Source organism: Oncorhynchus tshawytscha, unplaced genomic scaffold (assembly GCF_018296145.1).
Source record: "Oncorhynchus tshawytscha isolate Ot180627B unplaced genomic scaffold, Otsh_v2.0 Un_contig_7396_pilon_pilon, whole genome shotgun sequence".
Taxonomy (NCBI): Eukaryota; Metazoa; Chordata; class Actinopteri; order Salmoniformes; family Salmonidae; genus Oncorhynchus; species Oncorhynchus tshawytscha.
This window is the reverse complement of record NW_024609249.1, coordinates 53971-70000: the sequence shown is the minus strand read 5'-3', so window position 1 is coordinate 70000 and position 16030 is coordinate 53971. Positions and strand designations below refer to the sequence as shown.

The 16030-nt window shown below is 47.2% G+C and overlaps 1 protein-coding gene across 1 annotated transcript in view; it reads right to left on the bottom strand.

Moving 5' to 3' along the window:
- Window positions 1–16030, bottom strand: part of LOC112241423 (receptor-type tyrosine-protein phosphatase beta) — a 79904-nt gene that overhangs the window by 47495 nt on the left and 16379 nt on the right. The window contains exons 4-11 of the mRNA XM_042314625.1: window positions 13712–13975; window positions 12039–12311; window positions 11295–11558; window positions 10458–10724; window positions 6885–7148; window positions 4020–4283; window positions 516–779; window positions 1–188 (exon numbers count right to left, since the gene is read on the bottom strand). The exon at window positions 1–188 is cut by the window's left edge and continues 76 nt beyond it. Of these exons, the coding sequence (XP_042170559.1) occupies window positions 1–188; window positions 516–779; window positions 4020–4283; window positions 6885–7148; window positions 10458–10724; window positions 11295–11558; window positions 12039–12311; window positions 13712–13975 (2048 nt within the window). The remainder of the gene's footprint in view (window positions 189–515; window positions 780–4019; window positions 4284–6884; window positions 7149–10457; window positions 10725–11294; window positions 11559–12038; window positions 12312–13711; window positions 13976–16030) is intronic.

Sequence of the window (16030 nt, the reverse complement as noted above, 5' to 3'; positions counted from 1 at the left end):
TGGTACCAGACCCTGAAAGTCCAGCTCAGTGACGTGTTTGGGGACAGGTCTGGTCTCCAGAAGGTGTGATCCCTGGGATAGGGACACAATGTACATATCCACATCTCCATCACCAGGGGTCCAGGACACCCTCAGGCTGGCAGCCTGGTCCCCTGGCCGGGCATGGAGGTTCCTCACCTGGCTGGGGACTGGGGGGGTTGAGAGAGAAGGCAGAGAGACAGGAGTAAAGGGGGGGGGTTGAGAGGGAGGGCAGAGAGACAGGGAGGGGGGAAGAGAATGGAGATGGGTCACAATGTGGATCACTTATAGAAAAATAAGTTGAAGACTGGCCAAAAAACCAACGTGGTGTTTTTTTATTTTAAAATCTTTAGATGATGTTCTACGGAATGAAGTGATAACAAAAGGTTATTCTGTTGTTTTACCTGAAATACCTGTGACAGAAATGCTATGAAACACAATGTGAGGTTATTTGGAAAACCAACCCGGGCAGCTGCCCACTCGGTTCCCCTACTGACCTGTCCTGCCCTCGATGAACTGAGGTCTCTGGTTGGGTCCACTGAAGGTGGACACCACCATCTTGTACAGGCGTCCCGGGGTGAGCGAGGCCAGGCGGTGGTCACGGGCCTCGTTGCCCAGGGTTACGGGTGGGTAAACCCGCGTGTCGTTGAAGAGGATCTGGACCTCGTAGTGATCAACGTCCCCCAGCGCTGGAGACCATGTGACCACCAGATCACCTGTACCACTGTCACCGAGGGCCAGGCTCCGCACCGCAGAGGGGACTACGGAGACAGTCAAATACAACTTTATTTAAACATTTCAACTATTCACAGAACACTAAAGGGCTCAATGGTTTGGTTGGCTGAGGGGAATTTGACCCATGATGCCCACTAGTTTAAGGTTAACTTTGCGCTGCCAAAATGTTACTGAATGTGATCGTAGGTACAATTCTCATGCGCCGAATTCTAGATATCACACCTACAAATTCTTCCAAATAAGTTGTATATTGGTTTTCCGTGGACTTGGCCACACAGGAAACTCAGCAGGACAGCATTTTACTGAAACCTTCTACCAACACTGCAGTAGCAACAGACACAGCCTCACAGACTGTAGTTAATAGACTCACACGTTCTCCCGTCAGTAGCAACAGACACAGACTCACAGACTGTAGTTAATAGACTCACACGTTCTCCCGTCAGTAGCAACAGACACAGACTCAGACTGTAGTTAATAGACTCACACGTTCTCCCGTCAGTAGAAACAGACACAGACTCACAGACTGTAGTTAATAGACTCACACGTTCTCCCGTCAGTAGAAACAGACACAGACTGTAGTTAATAGACTCACACGTTCTCCCGTCAGTAGCAACAGACACAGACTGTAGTTAATAGACTCACACGTTCTCCCATCAGTAGCAACAGACACAGACTCACAGACTGTAGTTAATAGACTCACACGTTCTCCCGTCAGTAGCAACAGACACAGACTGTAGTTAATAGACTCACACGTTCTCCCGTCAGTAGCAACAGACACAGACTCACAGACTGTAGTTAATAGACTCACACGTTCTCCCGTCAGTAGCAACAGACACAGACTCACAGACTGTAGTTAATAGACTCACACGTTCTCCCGTCAGTAGCAACAGACACAGACTGTAGTTAATAGACTCACACGTTCTCCCGTCAGTAGCAACAGACACAGACTCACAGACTGTAGTTAATAGACTCACACGTTCTCCCGTCAGTAGCAACAGACACAGACTCAGACTGTAGTTAATAGACTCACACGTTCTCCCGTCAGTAGCAACAGACACAGACTCAGACTGTAGTTAATAGACTCACACGTTCTCCCGTCAGTAGCAACAGACACAGACTCACAGACTGTAGTTAATAGACTCACACGTTCTCCCGTCAGTAGCAACAGACACAGACTCACAGACTGTAGTTAATAGACTCACACGTTCTCCCGTCAGTAGCAACAGACACAGACTCACAGACTGTAGTTAATAGACTCACACGTTCTCCCGTCAGTAGCAACAGACACAGACTCACAGACTGTAGTTAATAGACTCACACGTTCTCCCGTCAGTAGCAACAGACACAGACTCAGACTGTAGTTAATAGACTCACACGTTCTCCCGTCAGTAGCAACAGACACAGACTGTAGTTAATAGACTCACACGTTCTCCCGTCAGTAGCAACAGACACAGACTCACAGACTGTAGTTAATAGACTCACACGTTCTCCCGTCAGTAGCAACAGACACAGACTCAGACTGTAGTTAATAGACTCACACGTTCTCCCGTCAGTAGCAACAGACACAGACTCAGACTGTAGTTAATAGACTCACACGTTCTCCCGTCAGTAGCAACAGACACAGACTGTAGTTAATAGACTCACACGTTCTCCCGTCAGTAGCAACAGACTCAGACTCACAGACTGTAGTTAATAGACTCACACGTTCTCCCGTCAGTAGCAACAGACACAGACTGTAGTTAATAGACTCACACGTTCTCCCGTCAGTAGCAACAGGCACAGACTGTAGTTAATAGACTCACACGTTCTCCCGTCAGTAGCAACAGGCACAGACTGTAGTTAATAGACTCACACGTTCTCCCGTCAGTAGCAACAGACACAGACTCACAGACTGTAGTTAATAGACTCACACGTTCTCCCGTCAGTAGCAACAGACACAGACTGTAGTTAATAGACTCACACGTTCTCCCGTCAGTAGCAACAGACACAGACTGTAGTTAATAGACTCACACGTTCTCCCGTCAGTAGCAACAGACACAGACTCAGACTGTAGTTAATAGACTCACACGTTCTCCCGTCAGTAGAAACAGACACAGACTGTAGTTAATAGACTCACACGTTCTCCCGTCAGTAGCAACAGACACAGACTCACAGACTGTAGTTAATAGACTCACACGTTCTCCCGTCAGTAGCAACAGACACAGACTGTAGTTAATAGACTCACACGTTCTCCCGTCAGTAGCAACAGACACAGACTCACAGACTGTAGTTAATAGACTCACACGTTCTCCCGTCAGTAGCAACAGACACAGACTCAGACTGTAGTTAATAGACTCACACGTTCTCCCGTCAGTAGCAACAGACACAGACTCAGACTGTAGTTAATAGACTCACACGTTCTCCCGTCAGTAGCAACAGACACAGACTCAGACTGTAGTTAATAGACTCACACGTTCTCCCGTCAGTAGCAACAGACACAGACACAGACTGTAGTTAATAGACTCACACGTTCTCCCGTCAGTAGCAACAGACACAGACTGTAGTTAATAGACTCACACGTTCTCCCGTCAGTAGAAACAGACACAGACTGTAGTTAATAGACTCACACGTTCTCCCGTCAGTAGCAACAGACACAGACTGTAGTTAATAGACTCACACGTTCTCCCATCAGTAGCAACAGACACAGACTCACAGACTGTAGTTAATAGACTCACACGTTCTCCCGTCAGTAGCAACAGACACAGACTCACAGACTGTAGTTAATAGACTCACACGTTCTCCCGTCAGTAGCAACAGACACAGACTCAGACTGTAGTTAATAGACTCACACGTTCTCCCGTCAGTAGCAACAGACACAGACTCACAGACTGTAGTTAATAGACTCACACGTTCTCCCGTCAGTAGCAACAGACACAGACTCACAGACTGTGGTTAATAGACTCACACGTTCTCCCGTCAGTAGCAACAGACACAGACTCAGACTGTAGTTAATAGACTCACACGTTCTCCCATCAGTAGAAACAGACACAGACTGTAGTTAATAGACTCACACGTTCTCCCATCAGTAGAAACAGACACAGACTCACAGACTGTAGTTAATAGACTCACACGTTCTCCCGTCAGTAGAAACAGACACAGACTGTAGTTAATAGACTCACACGTTCTCCCGTCAGTAGCAACAGACACAGACTGTAGTTAATAGACTCACACGTTCTCCCGTCAGTAGCAACAGACACAGACTCACAGACTGTAGTTAATAGACTCACACGTTCTCCCGTCAGTAGAAACACTGGACTGGTACTCTCCGCTCCAGGTGCTGACAGTGACCGTATAAAGCCTCCCGGGGACCAGGGAGCTGAACACACAGTCGTTCTGCGACCGCGCCACCGTCTGGTTCTGGACGACCGTGTTGTTGTACTTAATGACCACCTCGTAACGGTCCAAGTCTCCAGACGCATGGCGCCAGTAGACTTTCAGGAAGTCGTCCCTGGCAGAGTGGATGGCGTTGGGGTTCTGGACACTGGAGGGTTCTGGGTAGAAGAGATGTCATGAGGTCAAGAGGTCAAGTAGGATGTGGGGTGTTTTTCATGAAATACAACACCGTTGTCATTTTAAGAGACACACGTTTTCTCCAAAAATGTACCCTACCAATTGAACAATTTGTCTCCTAGATCACCAGAAAAGAAATCTATATGAACACATTCATCCATGTAAGTGTATACAGTGAATTCAGAAAGTATTCAGACCCCTTGACTTTTTCCACATTTTGTTACGTTACAGCCTCATTCTAAAATGGAATGAATAGTTTTTTCCCCTCGTCAATCTACACACAATACCCCATAATGGCATCACAATACCCCATAATGACATCACAATACCCTAGAATGACATCACACTACCCTATAATGACATCACAATACCCCCATGATGGCAAAGCAAAAACAGGTTTTTAGAAATTTTTGCTCATTTATAAAGAATGTACAACTGGATTAACACATTTCCATAAGTATTCAGACCCTTTACTCAGTACTTTGTTGAAGTACCTTTGGCAGCGATTACAGCCTTGAGTCTTCTTGGGTATGATGCTACAAGCTTGGCACATATGTATTTGGGGAGTTTCTCCCATTCTTCTCTGCAGATCCTCTCAAGCTCTGTCAGATTGGCTGAGAAGCATCACTGTATAGCTATTTTCAGGTCTCTCTAGAGGTGTCCGAACGGGTTCAAGTCTGGGCTCTGGCTGGGCCACTCAAGGACTATCAGAGACTCCTGCGTTGTTTTGGCTGAGGGCTAAGGGTTGTTGTCCTGTTGGAAGGTGAACCTTCATCCCAATCTGAGGTCTTGAGCACTCTGGAGCAGGTTTTCATCAAGGATCTCTCTGTACTTTGCTCCATTCATCTTTTCATTAATCTTGACTAGTCTCCCAGTCCCTGCTGCTGAAAAACATCCCCACAGCATGACGCTGCCACCATCATGCTTCACCATAGGGATGGTGCCAGGTTTCCTCCAGATATGACGCTTGGCATTCAAGCCAAAGAGTTCAATATTGGTTTCATCAGACCAGAGAATCTTGTTTCTCATGGTCTGAGAGTCTTTAGGTGCATGTTGGCAAACTCAAAGTGGGTTGTCATGTGCCTTTTACTGAGGAGTGGCTCCCGTCTAGCCACTCTACCATAAAGGCCTGATTGGTGGAGTGCTGCAGAGATAGTTGTCCTTCTGGAAGTTTCTCCCATCTCCACAGAGGAACTCTGGAGCTCTGTAAGAGCGACCATAGGGTTCTTGGTCACATCCCTGACCAAGGACTTTCTCCCCCAATTGCTCAGTTCGGCCGGGCGGCCAGCTCTAGGAAGGGTGTTGGTGGTTCAATGATGGAGGCCACTGTGTTCTTGGGGACCTTCAAGGGTAGCCTACTGGTTAGAGTGTTGGACTAGTAACCGAAAGGTTGCAAGTTAGAATCCCCGAGCTGACAAGGTACAAATCTGTCGTTCTGCCCCTGAACAGGCAGTTAACCCACTGTTCCTAGGCCGTCATTGAAAATAAGAATTTGTTCTTAACTGACTTGCCAAGTTAAATAAAGGTAAAAAATGCTGCTGAAATCTGTTGGTATGCTTCCCCAGCTCTGTGCCTCGACAGAGCTGGGTTATTGCTCTGACATGCTCTGTCAACTGTGGGACCTTATATAGACAGGTGTGGGCCTTTCCAAATCATGTCAAATCAATTGAATTTACCACAGGTTTACCACAAGTTGTAGAAACATCTCAAGGATGATCAATGGAAACAGGATGTAACTGAGCTCAATTTCGAGTCTCACAGAAAAGGGTCTGAATACTTATTAAGGTATTTATGTTTTTTATTTTTAATAAAACCTGTTTTCGCTTTGTCATTATGGGGTATTGTACGTAGATTGATGGGAGGAAATGTTATTGTAATCAATTTTAGAATAAGGCTGTATAATGTAACAAAATGTGCAAAAAGTCAAGGGGTCTGAATACTTTCAGAACGCACCGTGAACAGAGTGATAGGCAGTGATCAAGATGAGGGGCCCAAGAGACGGTGTGTGTTGGTTTGTAATGTCTGCATCTGTGTGTGTTGGTTTGTAATGTCTGCATCTGTGTGTGTTGGTTTGTAATGTCTGCATCTGTGTGTGTTGGTTTGTAATGTCTGCATCTGTGTGTGTTGGTTTGTAATGTCTGCATCTGTGTGTGTTGGTTTGTAATGTCTGCATCTGTGTGTGTTGGTTTGTAATGTCTGCATCTGTGTGTGTTGGTTTGTAATGCTTGCATGTGTGCATGTGTGTGTGTGTTGGTTTGTAATGCTTGCATGTGTGTGTGTTGGTTTGTAATGCTTGCATGTGTGTGTTGGTTTGTAATGCTTGCATGTGTGTGTGTTGGTTTGTAATGCTTGCATGTGTGTGTGTTGGTTTGTAATGCTTGCATGTGTGTGTGTTGGTTTGTAATGCTTGCATGTGTGTGTGTTGGTTTGTAATGCTTGCATGTGTGTGTGTTGGTTTGTAATGCTTGCATGTGTGTGTGTTGGTTTGTAATGCTTGCATGTGTGCATGTGTGTGTGTGTTGGTTTGTAATGCTTGCGTGCCTGCATGTGTGTGTGTGTGTTGGTGTGTGTGTGAGACCTACGTGTACGAGCCGTCACCACCGTGTTGTTCTGGAAGCTGCCGCTGCGGGTTGCTATGGAGACGGCGTACAGCCTCCCTGACTTGAGGGAGTTAAACACACACTCTGGGCTTGCCTTAGAAACCACCAGGTTGTGTATGGTCCTGTCGCGGTCCTTCAGTAGGACCAGGTAACTGTCCACATCTCCGACCGCTGGCTGCCACGACACCCCCAGGAAGTCTGGACGACCGTTGTTACTGACCGTAACTTCTCCGACCGCAGCTGGTACTGAGGAGAGAAGGGGGGGGGCAGAGACCGGTCATCGAAAGAGAGGACACAGACACACACATGTTAGAGATAGAAGTCTGGACGACCGTTGTTACTGACCGTAACCTCTCCGACCACAGCTGGTACTGAGGAGAGAAGGGGGGCAGAGACCGGTCATCGACAGAGAGGACACAGACATGTTAGAGATAGAAGTCTGGACGACCGTTGTTACTGACCGTAACCTCTCCGACCACAGCTGTCACTGAGAAGGGACAGGAGGACACAGACACAGACATGTTAGAGATAGAAGTCTGGACGACAGCTGTTACTGACCGTAACCTCTCCGACCACAGCTGTCACTGAGAAGGGACAGGAGGACACAGACACAGACATGTTAGAGATAGAAGTCTGGACGACAGCTGTTACTGACCGTAACCTCTCCGACCACAGCTGTCACTGAGAAGGGACAGGAGGACACAGACACAGACATGTTAGAGATAGAAGTCTGGACGACAGCTGTTACTGACCGTAACCTCTCCGACCACAGCTGTCACTGAGAAGGGACAGGAGGACACAGACACAGACATGTTAGAGATAGAAGTCTGGACGACAGCTGTTACTGACCGTAACCTCTCCGACCACAGCTGTCACTGAGAAGGGACAGGAGGACACAGACACAGACATGTTAGAGATAGAAGTCTGGACGACAGCTGTTACTGACCGTAACCTCTCCGACCACAGCTGTCACTGAGAAGGGACAGGAGGACACAGACATGTTAGAGATAGAAGTCTGGACGACCGTTGTTACTGACCGTAACCTCTCCGACCACAGCTGGTACTGAGAAGGGACAGGAGGACACAGACATGTTAGAGATAGAAGTCTGGACGACAGCTGTTACTGACCGTAACCTCTCCGACCACAGCTGTCACTGAGAAGGGACAGGAGGACACAGACACAGACATGTTAGAGATAGAAGTCTGGACGACAGCTGTTACTGACCGTAACCTCTCCGACCACAGCTGGTACTGAGAAGGGACAGGAGGACACAGACATGTTAGAGATAGAAGTCTGGACGACCGTTGTTACTGACCGTAACCTCTCCGACCACAGCTGTCACTGAGAAGGGACAGGAGGACACAGACATGTTAGAGATAGAAGTCTGGACGACCGTTGTTACTGACCGTAACCTCTCCGACCACAGCTGGTACTGAGAAGGGACAGGAGGACACAGACATGTTAGAGATAGAAGTCTGGACGACATCTGTTACTGACCGTAACCTCTCCGACCACAGCTGTCACTGAGAAGGGACAGGAGGACACAGACATGTTAGAGATAGAAGTCTGGACGACAGCTGTTACTGACCGTAACCTCTCCGACCACAGCTGTCACTGAGAAGGGACAGGAGGACACAGACATGTTAGAGATAGAAGTCTGGACGACAGCTGTTACTGACCGTAACCTCTCCGACCACAGCTGGTACTGAGAAGGGACAGGAGGACACAGACATGTTAGAGATAGAAGTCTGGACGACAGCTGTTACTGACCGTAACCTCTCCGACCACAGCTGTCACTGAGAAGGGACAGGAGGACACAGACATGTTAGAGATAGAAGTCTGGACGACAGCTGTTACTGCCCGTAACCTCTCCGACCACAGCTGGTACTGAGGAGGGACAGGAGGACACAGACATGTTAGAGATAGAAGTCTGGACGACAGCTGTTACTGACCGTAACCTCTCCGACCACAGCTGGTACTGAGGAGGGACAGGAGGACACAGACATGTTAGAGATAGAAGTCTGGACGACAGCTGTTACTGACCGTAACCTCTCCGACCACAGCTGGTACTGAGGAGGGACAGGAGGACACAGACATGTTAGAGATAGAAGTCTGGACGACCGTTGTTACTGACCGTAACCTCTCCGACCACAGCTGTCACTGAGAAGGGACAGGAGGACACAGACATGTTAGAGATAGAAGTCTGGACGACCGCTGTTACTGACCGTAACCTCTCCGACCACAGCTGTCACTGAGAAGGGACAGGAGGACACAGACATGTTAGAGATAGAAGTCTGGACGACCGCTGTTACTGACCGTAACCTCTCCGACCACAGCTGTCACTGAGAAGGGACAGGAGGACACAGACATGTTAGAGATAGAAGTCTGGACGACAGCTGTTACTGACCGTAACCTCTCCGACCACAGCTGTCACTGAGAAGGGACAGGAGGACACAGACATGTTAGAGATAGAAGTCTGGACGACAGCTGTTACTGACCGTAACCTCTCCGACCACAGCTGTCACTGAGAAGGGACAGGAGGACACAGACATGTTAGAGATAGAAGTCTGGACGACAGCTGTTACTGACCGTAACCTCTCCGACCACAGCTGGTACTGAGGAGGGACAGGAGGACACACACATGTTAGAGATAGAAGTCTGGACGACCGTTGTTACTGACCGTAACCTCTCCGACCACAGCTGGCACTGAGAAGGGACAGGAGGACAAAACGGTTGTGAGGTCGATTGGGGTTGTGTTGCCTGCTGAGCTAAAGGGTTTCATGTTGTTTGGCTTACATGAATTACTCCTACAACACACCATTGATGATTTGAATTGAATAGACTGACTTGATTAAATGTGGCATTCAGATACCCGGTGTGACAGGAAAGGTTTAGTTCAAGTGTCCTTTGTTACTATCCCGTTAGCTGAAAGTTAGCCGAAAGTTGTCTGAATGTTATCTGAAAGTGGTGTTTGTTACTACCCCGTTAGCTGAAAGTTAGCCCAAAGGTTGTCTGAATGTTATCTGAAAGTGGTGTTTGTTTTCATCAACCCTTGGCCCCCGGACTCTGAAGTTAATTAAAAGGAGGAAGCTGTGGGGCCCCAAAATAGCCAGAACTTTCCCGGGGAAGACAATTGAGATCGGACAAGGAAGTCTTTGAACGGGACCTTGGGGAGTTGTTTTATAGTTGACACAAAGCTTCCTGAACATTCCAGACATTCTCTTTTGTATTGGAAAACAATATTACGTTTCTCTCTCTGAGATTGTATCTTATAATTAATGTTGGTTAACAATCACTATAACAATGAGTGATTTACTCCGATGGTCAGACACCTACCCTTAAACGGACCATCTCTAAGCATAGAATAAAGCCTGGCCATTACTATATCACATACACACATAAACAGCTGTAATGGACAAGACCACCAGGAAGAACATCCAGAACAACCCCCAAAACAAACGCCTGGCTCACGTGTCGGTCAGTCGATGTTAATAATGTGGACGATACAGTTGAGTAAATGCATAAAGATGAACTGTTCCTGATATTTAACTTACCAGTGCGTCCCTCAGCCACGGCCTGCTTCGAAACCATCCCACCACTGACAGTACTGACCACCAGCCTGTAGGAGGCGCCAGGCCTGAGGTCTCTGAGCTGCAGAGAGGTGGTGTTGGCTGGGACGGTGTGGTTCTGCACAGCCCGGTTGTTGTGGAGGAGCTGCAGGCTGCAGAAGTCCAGATCTCCAGGAGGGAGTTCCCAGCTGGCCTGTAAACTGTCCACGTGGCCCTGGTTGCTCAGGTGGACACGCCTCACCTCCATAGGTACTGCGGACAGACTGGCTCAGTTACTGTCAGTCTCCATTTGTAAACAAAGCTTATGTTATCTCAGCAGGCTCATTATTACCCTTTGTGTGTCAGGCTTCATCTGAAGACTCCATTTTGTGAAGAAAATAAACTGAGACAAAGTAAAAAACATCCCTGTACATGCTGCCTCAAAGTCTGATTGGATAAATACAGTGTTACCATAGAGATGACCTCAGCAACAAAGGGACAGTATCATGGAGTCCCTCTGATTGGATAAATACAGTGTTACCATAGTGATGACCTCAGCAACAAAGGGACAGTATCATGGAGTCCCTCTGATTGGATAAATACAGTGTTACCATAGTGATGACCTCAGCTACAAAGGGACAGTATCATTGAGTCCCTCTGATTGGATAAATACAGTGTTACCATAGTGATGACCTCAGCAACAAAGGGACAGTATCATGGAGTCCCTCTGATTGGATAAATACAGTGTTACCGTAGAGATGACCTCAGCTACAAAGGGGCAGTCCCTCTGTTTTAGTGTGTTGTGTATAAATATCCATCTAGGTGCTATAACAACCCTCTCACCTGTCCTCCCTAGCACCGACACAGAGTTGTTGAGCTCCCCGCTCTTGGTTGTCACGGTAATGGTGAACACGCGTCCGGGCATGAGCACGTTGAAGGTGCACTCCCTCATGTCACGGGCCAGGTCTCTCGTGGCAACCGTGGCATTGCCATGGCGGAGCTCCACGGCGTAGCCGTCCCTGGCTGAGTTGAGGGCGTGACTCCACAGGGCGCTGAGGGAGGTCTCGTCAGCATGGCGGATATGAAGCTCTGAGACCGGCTTAGGAGCTGGGAGAGATAGAGAGAGAGAGAGAGAGAGAGAGAGAGAGAGAGGGAAGAGGGAGAGAGAGAGGGAGAGGGAGAGAGAGAGAGAGAGAGAGAGAGAGAGAGAGAGAGAGAGAGAGGAGAGAGAGAGAGAGAGAGAGAGAGAGAGAGAGAGAGAGAGAGAGAGAGAGAGAGAGAGAGAGAGAGAGAGAGAGAGAGAGAGAGAGAGAGAGAGAGAGAGAGAGAGAGAGAGGAGAGAGAGAGAGAGGGAAGAGGGAGAGAGAGAGAGAGAGAGAGAGAGAGAGAGAGAGAGAGAGAGAGAGAGAGAGAGAGAGAGAGAGAGACAGGGGGGTGGATTAAGGGAAAGAGAGAAGGGGAGAAACAAGGTTTGCAGAAATAGAGAGAACAATGAGATGAAGAGTCATGATGATGTCATGAGTTCTCTTATCATTCTTACTGATGCCAGTACTTTCTCCTACTCCATTATGTTGTTGTGTAGCCTACCTATTCCTCTCTGGCAGTACTCCACAGTGCCTTGCTCCCCAGTGCTCTCCACCATGACCCCAGCCCTGTAGGTCCTCCCAGGAACCAGTCCCAGGCCAGAGAAGGTGTACTCCACCACCCCTTTCTCCACGGTCCTGTTATCCAGAGTCTGGGTCCCATTTAACAGCAGCACCCTGTACTTATCCCAGTCTCCACCAGGGGGAGCCCACATCACCTTCAGAGAGTTGGAGTCATCCAGCGCCTCCATAGAGAGCTGGGACACTTTACCTGGGACTGGGACGGAGAGAAGAAGAAAGACCAGTTAAAGGCACAGTCTGGAGTATTTCATGTTGTTCATTTATATTAGCAGCTCTCAAAAGGCAGGAAGTAAGAACCGTTAAGGCGTCAGCATGCTTCAGTTCGGGCTGGCGTCCTTCCGAACGAACCTGCTCGCATAATCCCTCAAAAGACCTTCGGTTAAAAGGTCTCTGAATTTCCTTGAGAAGTACAGTACCTGTTGGTCCATTTTGAGAAGCTGCATATAGTCTAAACTAATCTAAGCTCAAACTCAAGGAATCTTTCATTCATTTTGACATTCGTTGTGTAATTTTACGTCTAAGTAAGATGTTCGGTGCATTATTTCTCATTGAAAATATTGTCATTAAAAAAACAGTCTTCTCTCGTTGAATGACAACAAAGACTTCATTGAAGAATCCCTGCTGTTGACCAATCACAGTCGAAGAGTTATGGACTCCAGAACAAACATGTGGTGCCAAAACACCTGAAAAACCCTCACCTGAGAACAAAACCCTCACCTGAGAACAAAACCCTCACCTGAGAACAAAACCCTCACCTGAGAACAAACCCCTCACCTGAGAACAAAACCCTCACCTGAGAACAAAACCCCTCACCTGAGAACAAAACCCCTCACCTGAGAACAAAACCCCTCACCTGAGAACAAAACCCTCACCTGAGAACAAAACCCTCACCTGAGAACAAAACCCCTCACCTGAGAACAAAACCCTCACCTGAGAACAAAACCCTCACCTGAGAACAAAACCCTCACCTGAGAACAAAACCCCTCACCTGAGAACAAAACCCTCACCTGAGAACAAACCCCTCACCTGAGAACAAAACCCTCACCTGAGAACAAAACCCCTCACCTAAGAACAAAACCCCTCACCTGAGAACAAAACCCCTCACCTAAAAACAAAACCCCTCACCTAAAAACAAACCCCCTCACCTAAGAACAAAACATCACCAAATGTCATCATCATAAATGAAGGAACTCTTCTGAACTGTTTCTGCTGGGAAGCATGCAGGCGCCTTTTAACACGACAACACAATGGACTAATTCTAATCCACTTGATTAATCCATGAATAGTAATCACATAGTTATGATCTTAGACATCATCGAGACACTCAACGAGCTCTTGCTGAACCCTTAATAACAGAGTGTTTAAATTAAACAGTCACACTCGAGGGGAATTACCATCTCACCCCCTCCTTTATCCTCTTGGCTTTAATAGCAGAGGCCCTCTTCAACAGGAAGAGTGTTCCTCTCAACAAACTAAAGTGGATTTCTGAGAACACTAATTGTTAGCATGTTGGACCAGAGACAAGACGTTTTCCTGACCACGACACAGAGTTTGTCCTGGTCTACATGATGTTTTCCTGGTTACGCCTACTGTCACCTGTGTTAGCCGAGGCAGTTGATTGGTTGGAGAGCTCTCCGCTCTTGGTGGCGACAGACACCTGATAGGTCCGTCCGGGTGTCAGCTGGTGGAAGTGGGCCTTTGTGGTGTCAGAGGACAGGGTCTTCTCCAGAGGGATGGTTCCAGACGAGGACAGGGTCACCACTATAGAGTCCACATCACCCTGGGGTTGACTCCATGATGCCCTCAAACTGTCCTGGGTGTTATTGTTCTCTAGCTTCAGGTTGGAGATGGCATAGGGCACTAGAGAGGAAGAGAGAGGGGAGAGAGAAAGGGTGTAGTGGGAGGGAGAGAGGGGAGAAGAGGGGGAGGGAGGGGAGGATAGAGAGGGAAGGGTGGGAGGGAGAGGGAGAGAGATAGAGGGGGAGGAAGACGGAGAGGGAGGGAAGAGAGGGGAGAGAGACAGGGAGGGAGGGAGAGGAGAGAGAGAAGGAGAGAGAGAGGGGAGAGAGGGGGGTAGAGAAAGATAGCGGGAGAGAGAGAGCAAGAGGGAATGGTTTGATGAAGAATGCATCAAAGAAAATTGAGAAACCTAAGACAGAAAATTGAGAAACCTGTCCAACCAAAAACAGAGACCCAGAAAACCTGAGTCTACGCCTTCACTATGGTGAATCACTAAAACAATACAGAAATACACTACGGAAAAAGAATAACAGCACGTCAGAAATCAGCTCAATGTAATTGAAGAATCCATAGACTCTTGGAAAACACTAAACAAACAACAACACAAAGAATTATATGTCCAAAAGAGAGATGTAAGGGTAAACCACTTCTCCAATCTTGATGGAGACCGTCTCAGCAAATAGCAAAAACAGAGAAAAATGATAGTCTAATGTTAACTAGCTAACATTGAACCTGGTTGGTTAGCTACCTGCAGATTCACGCAGGGTAGTAACGTTATGAGTTGGGATCATGGTTCATTGTTTAGCTAGCTAGCTATCTACGCTTCGAAACAAAAGACTCCACTACGTAAGTAACCATTTCAATAGAATGTTCATGATGTCACTGCGACAACTGTCGATAGACGTAGCTGGTAAATTCGCTCTGGATATCTACTCTGATTTCAGAGCACTCTCGTTTGTGTACCAAAGCTCAGAATAACTGACGAATTTACAAACACCGATGAATATTGCCGGTGTTAGTAAACGTTGGCAAAAAAGCGTAATTCAATTGTTGCCAGCAGAACAGTTGCAGGCTCCACTTTGGATAACATGAAAACAGCCTAACCAGCCCTGCTAGGGCGAGTAAAATGGTCAGAGTGAGGTGTTCGCTCAATTGTACTGGAAGTAGCTAGCAAGCTAGCCAGTTAGCTTGGGTGCTTGACTGTCGTTGTGAGGTCAGAACAACCCTCCTCCTCTGCCAGAGCGTCCAGTGTGGCTCTGAACACTCCGAGTGCGAAAACGCTCTGAATATACAAACGGACAATCTGACAACACACTGAGTTTACAAACGGACAATCTGACAACACACTGAGTTTACAAACGGACAATCTGACAACACACTGAGTTTACAAACGAACAATCTGACAACACACTGAGTTTACAAACGAACAATCTGACAACACACTGAGTTTACAAACGGACAATCTGACAACACACTGAGTTTACAAACGGACAATCTGACAACACACTGAGTTTACAAACGACAATCTGACAACACACTGAGTTTACAAACGGACAATCTGACAACACACTGAGTTTACAAACGGACAATCTGACAACACACTGAGTTTACAAACGGACAATCTGACAACACACTGAGTTTACAAACAGACAATCTGACAACACACTGAGTTTACAAACGGACAATCTGACAACACACTGAGTTTACAAACGGACAATCTGACAACACACTGAGTTTACAAACGGACAATCTGACAACACACTGAGTTTACAAACGGACAATCTGACAACACACTGAGTTTACAAACGGACAATCTGACAACACACTGAGTTTACAAACGGACAATCTGACAACACACTGAGTTTACAAACGGACAATCTGACAACACGCTGAGTTTACAAACGCCCAGAGTACACTCTGGCACTCCAGATTAAATTTACACCCGTAGTATAAACCAGCCTTTAGTCGTTTAATACATGGCCTCACATGTGAATCCTTAAAGAGATGGGCGGGGCTAAGGCTTAAGAGGGTGTGAACGATGCTGAATGGGGGTGGAGACAAAGAATATCTCTCCAGTAGGTGAACCAAAACATTCAAGGGTCATTTTCTCAAAAGTGAGATTAAGAGTTCATCAACTTTCAAAGCAGAATTACTTCCCCAATGTTCCTCAACCTC